The sequence below is a fragment of the Chanodichthys erythropterus genome, chromosome 6 (assembly GCF_024489055.1).
Source record: "Chanodichthys erythropterus isolate Z2021 chromosome 6, ASM2448905v1, whole genome shotgun sequence".
Lineage (NCBI taxonomy): Eukaryota > Metazoa > Chordata > Actinopteri > Cypriniformes > Xenocyprididae > Chanodichthys > Chanodichthys erythropterus.
This window is the reverse complement of record NC_090226.1, coordinates 29,755,501-29,769,089: the sequence shown is the minus strand read 5'-3', so window position 1 is coordinate 29,769,089 and position 13,589 is coordinate 29,755,501. Positions and strand designations below refer to the sequence as shown.

The following is a 13,589-nucleotide window of genomic DNA, read 5'->3' as shown; positions in this document are numbered from 1 at the left end:
GCCTTTAAGGCTCTTGTTTTATGAAATAACAAAAGGAATCAAAAAAGCAATTTGAAACACTGTGAGGGGGAAATGTCTTCTCTCAGCCAAATTATTGCTTCATTTGAGGCCTGGCCTTTTGAGGGCAACAGCAGAAAGGAATTGTGTATAACATTCAGCCCCTGTCTCAAAGGAAGCTAAATGAATAATCCTAAATGCTGAAAGGAAGTGTCCTCCAGACTGTTTTCAGTCAGAAATGTATCTGTGCTTGGAATGCATTTGCTTAGTGTACATGCCAAGAAAGTGGTCTTTATCTCTCTGTTTCTCCCTATTTAACCCTCTTTCCTTTTCTCTGCACTTCACAGTGGCGATCTTCCTGAAGGACGATTATTTTGTGAGAGGAGCCGGGCTACCGGGCCGCTTCAAAGCCGAGAAGGTGGAGTTCCACTGGGGCCAGAGCAATGGTTCAGATGGCTCGGAGCACAGCATCAATGGCAGGAGATTCCCTGTGGAGGTGAGCCCCAGCTAATCTCTCTCCAACGTCTGTTCCATATCTAAACAAACCAGCTCCACCAACTCCCAACTCTGGCCTACTTGCTTTATTTTGCGGGCTACACCAACTTTCTGAAATTACACTCTTACTTGGGACTTTGTCTGAAGAACATTCAAGCATTATTTTAAGAACGTTATAAATTTCAAATGGTTCAAGACTTGTGGTGCATTGAGGTTATTTTGCCTTTGAAGTTTGTTTATAAGAGTGTCCATGATAAAAAAAGAAAAAAAGAAAAAATAATTTTATGGTGTTAAAATGTCATGTGGTGTAACCAACAAGTAAAAAGAACAAATATATTTTCCTTACACCTTTAGTACATATACATCTTAAATCAATCAACTAATCGATAAAGACAACTATTTTGGGGAGTCACACCATATGACATTACAATATGAACTAAACTTGACTTGGTCAATAAATGAGCCAAATTATAAAGGTCAAATTATCTGTTATTTTAAGAGAATCTCTGTATTGATCTTGACATGAACTGTTTCTCCATATTGGAAAAAACAACACGTGACTTTGATTTTTCAGACAAAAGTTTTCCATTAATAAGCACAAAATTTTCCATTAATTAGCATTAATAATTATTAATAATAAGTAATAATAAAAAATTAAGGTTACTTAATCTTAAAGGTGGGGTATGTATTTTTTCAACAATGCTGTTGGACATTGTTGATATTTGAAATCAACCCAAACAAACCCACCCCTCTCTTCATTGCTCCACCTCCAAAACTCACCCTCCAATCCTAAGCACCCTGCTCTGAGTCAGTCTCAAACTCCGGGCCATCCGCTGCTAGCAAGCAAGGCGAGTGCACTAACAATGACGCCAAACACCGCTCTAGCGGTCGTCAATGCACAGTGGTTTACCTGCACAACTCTCACTAGCTGTCCACTGTTACACACGCAATGCGAGAGTGGATGTCTGTTTATCACAGCTGACGCGCAACAAAATGGTGTAAAATGCTGTAAAATGTATGGTAAAAAATGGCAGCTGTGGTTGCCAGAACTTTACCTTAAAAAATACAGTAGTAACGTTTTAGGTTTAACGGTAAACACTTCGTTTACTGTCTATTTTACAGTTCAAAACCATATAATTTAAAGGTTTGTATTGTAATAATTATGGTTCATAACTGTTTCTTTTACACACTATAAAAAAATCTGTTAAATTTACGGTGAAAAAAAAAACCCCACCATAGCATGTTTACAGTCTTTTACCTTTAAAATCACAATAATTTGTTTTACAGTGTAAGACTTAATGTTTTCTTTTAAAGAATTTTATCTTTTTTTCTTCATTACAGTATCAGGGCATTTCTACCACCCTGATATTTTTTGACTTTATGCCCTCAACATGAATTTTAATTCAGAATCAATCAATCAATAAAGATAACTATTTTGGGCAGTCACACCATTACAATATTGCAATATTACATTACAATATGAACTAAACTTGACCTAGTCAATAAATGAGCCCTTATAAAGGTCAAATTATTTTATATTTTAAGAGAATAATTTCTGAATTTTAATTCAGAAATTAAAAACAAGTTAATCATAGAAGAGGTATACTATTATCAAATCAGTGTACTGCCAGTGCTTCCCACACATAGACTTTACTTGGGTGGACCGCCCAGGTATATTAACGATTGCTAATAAATTCAAGTTGATGAATTATGACAATGTCTACTTTATTGCCTTTCTATAATTTTTTTTAGACCATTGTAAGAATCTGAAGGATCAACACACATTTCAAAATAAGAGTCCTGGTGTATTTCGGGCTTGTTTATAATTAAGTCACACGCTAAGTTTTTTTTTTTTTTTTTTTTTTTCTTTTGGGAATTATTGGTATTTTGTTTACACAATAAATTGTATTTAATTTGACTTCCATTTAATTCATAGTAAATTATTGTAGTCTGCCCCACAAGAAGAAAAGACCAAGAACATGATTTGACCTGTATATTATTCATTATATAAATTATACTAGAAATTATTCACTGAGAGAGACACTATATGACAGCAAGGAGAACACAGGCAAAATATAACCATTTAAATACTGTAATTTTGCATAATTTACAATGCATAATAATGCATGATATTAATATGTAAATAAATGAAATAGTATGTTTTGTAATTAATATTTATTTCAATAAATAAAAATACTGTTAAAAATCACAAATTATTTGTTGTTTGTCATATAATAGAGCATTTTTGTGCCATGGATACTGGAGAATTATTCCCCCGCCTACCACCGCAAGTATATTTCAAACCTGTGGGTAGCACTGACTGCATTTTAATGTTTTTTTTTCTTCTTCTTTAAATTAATAGAGAAAATATAAGTGTATCAGGTCATTGACCCACAGCTCTCGGTCTAAAATGAGCTTTATCTGGACCTTGGTAGTCTTTACATAGAGAAAAAGCAGGAAGAATCATGGTCGGGTGGAGAGGAGGAATGGTTGGCCATGTCTTATAGAAGCGTGTAAAAAGGCGTTCCTGTATTGATTGAACAGGGCATTATGGAGACGAGCTCTCTCTTGGGTCTGATCACTGGCTGCTTGTGTCTCTCTTTGCAATTCTGATTTATCATTATGGCCGCCTGGCACCTCTCATGCACACTTGAGACTGATTTTATCACCCTTCCTCAAATATGCAAGTGATCAGAGTTTGCATGTCTTTCAACATTAAGTGCAATTAATATTGTTTGATTTGGTGGTCGTAGTTTTATTGCCGCCCTCTCACCCAACCTAATTTAGAGAGTAAAATATGTGTTTGTTGGCCTGCATCACCATCCCTTGTATTGGCAGTTTGATGTGGCTTGGTGTGATGATGTCATCACAGTACAAATCACATTGGCACTGAAGGTCTCCTACTGCATTCTACCAGCTACTTAGATATAGCTTGCTTAGAATTCAAAGAAAGAATTTAAGGACAATGCACTACAGTGATATTTCCATGAAAGGATTTGGAAAATACTCTTATTCAGAACCAGAACCATTTAAAAAAAGAAATAGTGGAACCAAAAAACATTCGGTTTAGTTAATATGTTTCTTTTTAGTGAATCAAAACCTTTTAGAATGACAATTATAGTCCATCTAATTCTAGAACAAATTACTCTTATGAGTCATTTATTTTTAGTGAATCAAAAGCAACGTATATTCTGTAATCCTGCCAATTCCTGAACAAATTACTCTTATGAGCCAGTTATTTTTAATGAATCAAAACTATAAAGTACAAACAGTGTAGTTTAACAGATCTTTGATGGAATGACCCCTATGAGGTGAATCATTTTAGTAAAGCAAATCCATACAGCATTACCATTATAATCCTACCAATTCCCAAACAACTGATTCTCATGAGCCATTCCTTTTTTGGTGAACCAAATCACCATTCCTTTTTAGTGAATACAGCACGAGCAGCTTAGTCCAACCAATTTCTGACTGAATGACCCTTTATGATCCAGTTCTTTTTAGTGAATGAAATGCATACAAATTGTGTTGTATTTATGGTTTGTGAGACTCAAATCAGTGAAGTGACTAGATGTTTATATGGCAATATATACAACATTTTCAAATTCAAATAACTTTTTAAATTTGCATTTCCAAGTGTTTCCTTCAAGAAATAAAAGTGATCAGTTAATCGTGTAGCTTCAGGGCCAAATAGAGCTGACATTTGTTATTTTGAGCGGCTTTTGGACAGTCTTACTAGAGCGATCTGTGTTTTGGTTCCTCTGATGTCTGTCGGTAGTGTGTTTGACTTGTTTGGTCTGTCACATTTAGTGTCTTGTAGTCAATGTGAGTCGAGCCTGAAGCTCAGAGAATGTAGATGAGGCTGCTCTTTTCACTCTGTTACACAACCCTAGCTGAATAAAGAAAAGACAAAGAGACAGACGTTAGTTTGGAACATCACAGAAGTAGCAGAAACACTGGAGGTAAGGTTAACAACAAAACCGAATAACAAGACAGAAAAAAGGCCGGAGTTGAAGTGAAGTGTGGCCTATTATGAATTAGTCTTCACCAGCCGAAACGCTAGCTTACAACCAACACGCTCATTAACGAAACTAATTGAGTCAGAAAGCTAATTAAGGCTATCAGCAGTGGGGCTCTGTGGTTTTCCTGGCATGACGTCACGTGTTTTGGCCTGTGCTCTCTTCATGAAAGCTCTCAGACCCAGATCCTTCATGCAGCTAAAGAAAACAGCGTCACCTGTTGATTAAAGCCATTTACAAAAACATACATTAACCGTAATTGCTCATTTGGTTTTCTTTATAAAGTGGTCATGACATGATTTAGATGGTGTAGACTGAGAGAAGAGGGCTCATTAATCTGAATTAATTACACTAATTAAACCACTGAAGAATTATTGAAAGACTAGGCATGGAGGGCCTTTTTTTGTTGTTGCTGTTGTTTTGGTTGCTATTGTGGTTTTCAATTCTCTTTGAGGCAGCTTTTTCCAAACCACTCAAGTTAACTCATAATATGCTGGAGAGAATATTATTAAAGTCTAGTTTCAAACTAAAGCAGATGGAACTGTTGCATATTTCCAAGTAACACACAAGTAGTGGTGTTTTCTTCTTTTTGAACAGAGTGGTTTTGTGAATGATTCAATGACTCACTCATGCAGACAGTGTGTTTGTACCATAGACTGTAAAAAAAATATGGTCGTAGTGTCTGTGACGTCACCCATAGGTTTCTGAAGTGCATTTTTGAAACCCAAAAGTGGGCGGAGCCAGTCATCTCCATCTTGGCAGTGTGTCCACCACGTGTCGAAAAACGAAAATGGGCAGACAAACATTGAATCCACCTGTCACTCAAGTGACCATGCCCTTAATTATGCCGAACTTTAAGACTTAATATAATTTAAACGGATGAGTTATAAAAAAAATTCAGGGCAAATTTGCTATATAGACCAAAGCCAATTTTTGTACTAGGTCGTAAACATATTTTGTTCTGCTGTAAAGTTGGGCATTTTAACATGGGGGATATATGGAATTGACTCTCTTGTGGAGCCTTCTCTAGTGGCCAGTCAATGAATTGCAGTTTAAGTCACTTCCATTTTGGCTTCGAGAGAGACCAAAAGGTTGCCGCTCTGGTTGTACTGAGCCCTACACATGACATGGGAACAAATTCTTAGTTGAGGGTCTCAATCTATATTTTTTTTCTTCCGCATGTCATGTGCAGGGCTCTGTACATTTGAAAGATTTAGTTTAATGACTGATTCAATGACTCACTCATGAAGGCAGTTATTAATTTCTGAATTAATTACCTGACATGCTGAGGGGAAAACAAGATAACATGGCCACAAATGAAGAATTTGTTGACTCAATTCCCTCATTTTAGTTAAATTGCTGCCATGATTTAACAATTAAAATGATGGTACAATTTAGTACAACGCAGCCATGATTTAACTAGAACAAGGCAATGAATTAATAAAATGTGAACATGATTCCTTAAAGAATCAGTGTTTTTGAACAAATCAGTTGAAAATGACTTGCAGAAAGTGTCGGGATAAGATTTGAGAACTAGCTGTTGTATAAAATTATAAAACTCATATTACACTGCACACATTTTTTGTTTCCTTTAAACTCCTGTTTTATAAGAACTTTTATCACAATTAGTTATTTTAATCTATTCAAAGCTGATAAATATTTCCTAATATGTATGAGGTACTTTTTAATAAGTACCTCCCATGATATATGAACGCCTGGACAGGAGTCATTGGTTCTTGAGACTGAATAAAAAACGTTCACAGAAGATGCTAAAATCTGCTTTTGTTTGTTATTGATTGTTTGGATCAGTCAGTGTGAGCCAGACGAGTTTAGAACTTGTTTATTTGTTGATTCATTTTTGTTCATCTCATATCTGCACAAAGTAGTATTACAGCTCTGCTTAGATCATCAAACCGAGATTTCCAAAGAACCGCAACACTGCCAAGCGCTCCCTCTTTGCATACAGATTACTCCTCCACAGAGCATTCTGCATTAGTCGCCCTGGCCCTGTTAACCAAAGAAGTTTTTCATGTTTTTGTTTTTTCAAGTGTGGCAATTACTTTTGTTTAGCTGGAGAGTCGACTGGAGACCTGAGGTAATTAAACGCTGCCCCCTGTGGAGGGCTGTTCAGAGCCTGACCGAAAGCACTGCTACTTTTGACAGAGCACCCAGTGGCCCTTGACTTCAATCTGAGAGCTGCCAGATCACTGTCATTATCACTGGGGAGAGCGCTCTCCATCTTTCACTCGTCCGTCAAGCGGACCCTCCAGATGCATGGTAATCCAGGGGCTTCATGGCTTCGACAAAAGGCCCATCTCCAGAGTGTTTTGTTGAGCTTAAAAAAAAAAAAAACTTGAGGGATTCAGATTCACATACATCTGAATAGAAGTACACAACTTTTTGGAAATCATTTTAAGACTTTTATTTAGCTTGGTGAAAGAAAAAAACAAAAACAAACAAACAAACAATGTAGCTAGTCAAGTAAAATGCCATCTATGAGACCATTCAAAAGCATCTGCCAACCAGTTTCATGAATGTACAAGCAGTTAGAGGTAATCATAATATGGCTAGCATCCATAAGATCCTAACAGCCCTTCAGAAAATCCATTGGGGCTCTTGAGTATTCATTAGGTGAATGTTGTCACCTAATCAATATTCATGAGCTAAGCTGATGTGGTTTATACTATTTTCTTCTCTGATCACTTCCCTGCCTCTGATGACTTGTATGTGATGCAAGAAAACTTGGCGACTAATCTGTTTCAGAAGTAGAGAATTAGATGTCATCAAAATGGAGTTCTTAAGAATGTTTCTGTGTTGTCTTCACGTGGTTTTATGTTATTGTCAACTAGACATTCACCAATTTACTAATGGATCAATAGCTATGTTTCCATCCACCTATTTTTATGTACATTTTAGGATATTGCATAAAAAAACGCTGGATGGAAATGCCAAGATGCGCATAAATTCTAAAAATGTGCATAATAATGTATGCACTCAATTGAATCTGATCTTCTTTTTTTTTATCTGATAAGAAAATGTGCATAATCTACGATGGAAACACATTTACTGAATAAATTCCTTGATGCGCATCAAAAAACAGTGTTTTGGTTCACTAACTGGACTAACCAGAGACTGACATGATTATGTTCCCAAACAGCAGACATTCACCTCCGAAAGCAAGATAGCATGAGCATGAAACGCTGCTTTATTCGCAAATGTTTTATGCGATATTCCAATTATGCACACAAGTTAAATTCACAACTATGGATGGAAACATAGCTAATGAGGTTGTTTATCTAGATTTTTGTTCATTGTTGTAGCCTTACTATTTTTGTTGATTTTTCTTTGCAAGAATATAAATTAAACCTTTCCACAAAAGCATTTCAAGGGTTTTTAATTTTGTTTTGGAGGTCTCCTATAGCAGGTTTACATGCATCAAAGTTTAAAAAATGCTTTCATTTTCTCATAATATACATTGCACGTCACCACATTTTTCAGTGACTCGTCCGATGCTTCAGTTACTCTAAATTCCCCCTTTCCACAAGCCTGCTCTGCTTTGATTGGCCAGATGGCCCAGTCTGTTGTGAATGGTCTACCGCTTACACCACATGCGGAAACAAGCGGCCATTACCATAACTTATTCATCCCTGGAGGCTTCCTAAAGCTCAGCAATTGTACACACTGTAAAGACAACAATGTTGTAGATTTTACCATATCAATCTGAGCGTAAGTCCGATGATGAAATAACGAAAGAACTAGTTATTCAACCAGAGCCTCCATCACAAGGACAACTTGAGCAGGACATTTCTCAGTGATACACTAATCAGTTTGGCTTATTTTATAAGATGTTGCAGCTGTAATTCCTCACCATCCGCATTAACAAGTCTATGTCCATCAACAAACCGATGTGTATATTTCTAATGTGTATTGCAGTGCACACGTAGGAACTGTATAATTAACTGTATCAATAATAGTGCTAACGTGAATGACTGATGTAACATTACATTTTGTAAAACAAATCTTGCTTCATTACTCAGAGTAGTAAGAACAACAGACAATCTGCATTAATGAACACAATTTTAGCTAATAGTGGCGCACAGCTGATTAGCAGAAGTATAAGACAGTAATAACATGAGTTAGCTGGTTAGCTGGAGACATACACAATAGTAAACACAAAACTACATATTATGAACACCCAGTAGAAAATATATACATCAATAATTAATCATACTTACAGGCTGTGATTCTGAGGAGCAAGTTGTTCCAAATAAAGTGGCTATTATCCTATCTTTAATGGCGTTTTGTAAGTCCCATTTAGACCTCACAGAGATTTGAGAAGCAATTGTTAAGATGTTATTCTGCTGTTGTATCGCTGTGGTAATTTTAAACACTGACTCTTCACATCCTCATCCTTTGGGAGTGTTTACAAAGAGAATTTACTTTTGCTGAGCAGAAAACAGCATCTTCTCGACATGTATACAACACGAACCAGCTACAGCGTTTGAAGGCGGGTCAAAGTAGACGTTGTTCACGGGCAGCCAATGAAGACCATAGGCGGGATTTAGGCAAATGTGTTACTTTATGACGTGTGGCCGTCACGGAAGTGGGATCCGGATTCCTAATGACTTGTTTAGGCTGTTCAGAGTCAATTCTTTCCTTTGAGAGACAATAACTTTTTATTAGACAATAACTATTTATCATGCACTTTCGGCTTCACAACTTTGCAGATTGTTTACATTCACAGACAGCTACATTACACATTGCATGAAAGGTGATATTCAAAAAAGCATAATAGGGGCACTTTAACATGCTTCTATACTGTCATCATGGTATGTATCTCTTTTAAAGCACCGCTGGGATAACAAAGAATCGCAAGTTGACTAGTCATTCGGACAACCAGCTGACGAATCAATTATGAATATATGTAGTTTTGCACATACCTTGGATGACTCCTAATCAAACACACCTGATTAACACCTCATTAGTACGCTAAAATGGATGTGTCAGATAAAGGAGACATATAAAATGTGTTCTTCTCGGGGATCTACAGAGACAAGGTTGGGGAGCACTGAAGCAGACTCTGATGAAGAGAGAAATTCACCTTTCATGTCTTTCTATTCCTCCTGAAGCGGTTTGCTCACTCACACATTCTAAACAGCCTGAGGAGGCCAGAGAGAGAAAGAGAGGAAGTGGGTGAGGGAGAGTTGACAGGGTGTGTAAGAGATGAGCTGTGACAGATGTCTGTCAAATGACACTTCTACAGACACCGAAGGCAACAGAGCAAAGGAGCGCGGGGTTGAGTTTGTCTTTGGGGAGTTATAGTCTAGTGCCTCCTAGTGGAGGTGCACATAGTCATGTTAATAAACCCCCAGCATCAGCACATCAACCAGAAACACATTTTTTTTAGGGTTCCAGTACTGAAGGGTTTTTCTTATTACTATGATTTTTCTTCCCTGAATGTATCTGGATGTCAGAAATCGTAAAGTCAGAAGTGCCAAACTTGGTGGAATGATCCCAAATCTCACCCACCACTTAGGTAATCGAAATGACAACCGTCTGCTTTAAGACTTTTAGACCAAGCAGAAACATCTGCCAGCCAGTTGCATCAGCAGTCAACTATACGAAGGCTCTAATTCTACTTCTTTCACTTACGGGACTTCCACAAATCGGTTGTGACTACAGGGTGAACATTACATCACCTGATTATTATTCATGAGCCAAGCTGATAAAGTTCATAAACTGTCCCCCTTACATCTCTGATGAAATGAAACATGTCAATAACTTGAGACAGGAAGTGGGATAAAGAAGCATTTGATTGCTTGATGCTTGTTGATACAACCATTTGCCAGGAGGTAGCGCTATTTATGAGAATATTTACATTTTTTGCTTATTTCTCAAGAACTCAATGGAATGAAAATCTTTTTGCAATGGTCATGTGTTTTTTTTTTTTTTCAACATTGACAATAACAAGAACCATTAATAAATAAGCACCAATGATAATTGATAATAGGTGAGAATCAAAACAGTAGGCTATATTTGAATGATTAGTAATGGCTAAAAATATTTTACTGTATTTTTAATCAAATAAATGCATCCTTGAAGAGCATAAGAGACTTCTTTCAAAAACATATTTATTCCTTTGGCTGGCATAGAGCTTATATTTTTTTTTATTTTATATATCAGCATAATTAAACATGAATATAATGATAATAGTAACATTATGCTTTAGTAGAATCAATGATATTTTTGAATATTGTCCTTATAATATCACCCGTAACATTTTTGCTCACATAGTATAAATGTGTTTTTATATGAATACAAATATATAGACTTTATATTTTAGGAATGGGGTGCTTTTGATAACCCCCTTATCTAGACAAAGAAAAATTGTCCAATTAGTCAAATGTTTGGCAAATATGAGACCATGAATGATTTAGATGTGGCCCATGAGAAGTAATGCAGGCCAAACAGCTAATCTAACCTTAGGTGCCATTTGTAGCTATATTCTAACTTCACATTTATAACTCCATCTGCAAAACCAGGATCCAGATGTTGTACTTCTTAAAGATTCACACTCATGTGTTTCCCAAGAGACCTTCCTGTTCTGGTGGCTCAGGTCTTGGTTTTTTCATGACAGATGAAGGCAGCAACAGCTTTGCACAATGTCTACCTACACTCCCATGAATACACATGAGGGAGGCCATTGGCGTTTCGCTGCAAAATGCTGCACTCATTTTCTCAGAGTCATCTTGATGAATGATTTATGATTTACAAGGCCTGCCATTTAGTAATTGTTCTCTAATAAGACCGCTGAATGGCATGATTAAGTGCAGCCCTGCTGCGTTCAGGCCGGCTGTTTTAACTGTAAATCTGCGTTTAGTATGCCAGTCACATTCAGAAAGGCGTAGGATCTTCAATCAGGCGGGCATCAGCCTCCATGCAGCATTTATCCTGATAACACTTATATTGCTGTCTGAGATCACACACACTTACTCACGCTTTAGCGTGGCTAAAGGCCCTTTATTTCCTCATGAATAAGTCAGGCACCACAAAAATCGACTCCTCACGCATTTCGTCTATTAATCTTTAACCCGTGTCTTTTTCAGTGTGTCGAAATCCGAGATGACAGTCACACAGAGGTCGCCGTCACTGTTCTGAACAAATGCTATTATAACATTTAAATTACCCAAATAAATAATGGCAGAATAATATTCAAACTGGCTCCCAGAGATCGGAATGTGATAAGGCGTTGTGTCAAAAGGTCACAATGATCTAAATGTATTTTGATAGCATTGGAACGCCCGTTATTCACAAAGCTGTACACACTCCCTACCCATTGCATGTTTGTTGAATATTTTTTGACGAATAGACCAATAAGAGCCTTACGGCACATTTACATGGCAATGATGTACTAACAACGGAAGTTTTTCACATAGAGACGACAATATTAAAACGATCCCTGTTCACACGGATCCGCGAAAACGACTCAAAACGCTGTATTCTGCTGCCAGGCCTATAGTTGTCACTTTGTAAAGAAACACTATGTGCCTATAGACATGAACATGTATGGGCATATGCATGATGTCACTGTTTTCACAAATTCATGTTTTTGTAGTTTACACAGAGAAAATAACAGTATTGTTTTTAGACCCCCAAAACACTGTTGTCGTGGGAACAAACGGCCAAACCTCATAAAAAGATTCTTGTTTTTAGTTGAAAACTCTCAGCTCTGCTTAAAGTCAAATTTTCTTCAAGTTTTTTAGCTTTTAGTATGACTATGTTAGCCTTAAGGTTATGAATAAGCTGATGTGTTCCAAAACAATGACAAAATTCATAATTAGAAGATGTAAGCATTCAAAACTTATAGCATCCCACTTCACGCATTTTCATGGCATCACCTCAGACTTCAGCTTCTCATCAAATCTTAGTAAATCTTAGCTGTTAGTAAATCTGGCCCTTAATGTGATTTGTCATTTAAGTCCTGTCAGTTGATCAATAACGTGCAATGGGTGCTGCTAGCAGTGAACGTTCTGTTTTTCAACCCTGCATATATATATATATATATATATATATATATAGGGGTGTCACAATACCGGTATTGACGATAACCGTGACATTCAAAGCATGAAATATTGATATCGTGTTAATTTAGGGTGTGACGATTATACCGGTATTGGCGATAACCACGATATTTAAAATGAATAGGAAGCTTATGACATCATGTAAATTTTCCAGCACCAGTACCTGGTTGAGCTCTCAGGTGGCAGTATTGCACTTTAACGCTGACACCTGTCGGGAGAGGCTCTGTCCGCACCCGAAAAAAGTAAATAAGCTCAACAGTATGGGAGTTTTTCGGCTCCTTAGACAGCCCAATCCGCAGGATTTGCCTAGCTACAGTCAGTGCGAAGGGTGGCAACACCACCAACCTCATACCCACCTCCGTGTCCATCACCCTGCAGATTACGCCATTTTACAGAGAGTAAGTTGCGATTATTTTACTAGTCATGCAATGGGAAATGTTATATTAACCTGTTAACAGTGATTTTCTGTGTTCATATATTTAAATAACTTAAAAGGTGATTATTTTATTTTATTTTATATTCGTCTTACTCAATGAGATGTATGCATGCAGTTATTTGCCCTTGAAAATTCAAGATACACGGGCATTTTTTGCCCTGACAATTTTTTGTCATTATATCATATTATAAGATGTAGCTGTTTTACAATATCACATGAGCAAAAGCGCCATTTTCCCCAAATCAGCACAAATGCGTTGTTCCTTCAACTTGTTAAATGAACAATGCGAGTTACATATTAGACACAGTATTGTTAATATTGTTTGTTTTTTCTTTATTTCGGCAATGAAAATTTCAAAATTATGAACAGCAGAACAGAGCCCCCGTGCGACAGAATTTTTTTTGTTATTCTGACTGAATCCGCGTTTAGAACGAATAAATCCGAGCTTCCGAACAAATCGTTAAATTACTCATTCACTCATTAAGACAGTGACTTGCTGCCACCTACTGGCAGTTTAGTTTAGTTTCATATTTAAGGGACATTAAAAAGTTAAAATTAGAA

At 36.8% G+C, this 13,589-nt stretch overlaps 1 protein-coding gene across 2 annotated transcripts in view; it reads left to right on the top strand.

Annotated features, from left to right (window-relative positions):
• Window positions 1–13,589, top strand: part of ptprga (protein tyrosine phosphatase receptor type Ga) — a 308,651-nt gene that overhangs the window by 176,958 nt on the left and 118,104 nt on the right. For both annotated transcript variants that reach the window (XM_067388598.1, XM_067388597.1), the window contains exon 4: window positions 345–493. In XM_067388598.1, the coding sequence (XP_067244699.1) occupies window positions 345–493 (149 nt within the window). The remainder of the gene's footprint in view (window positions 1–344; window positions 494–13,589) is intronic.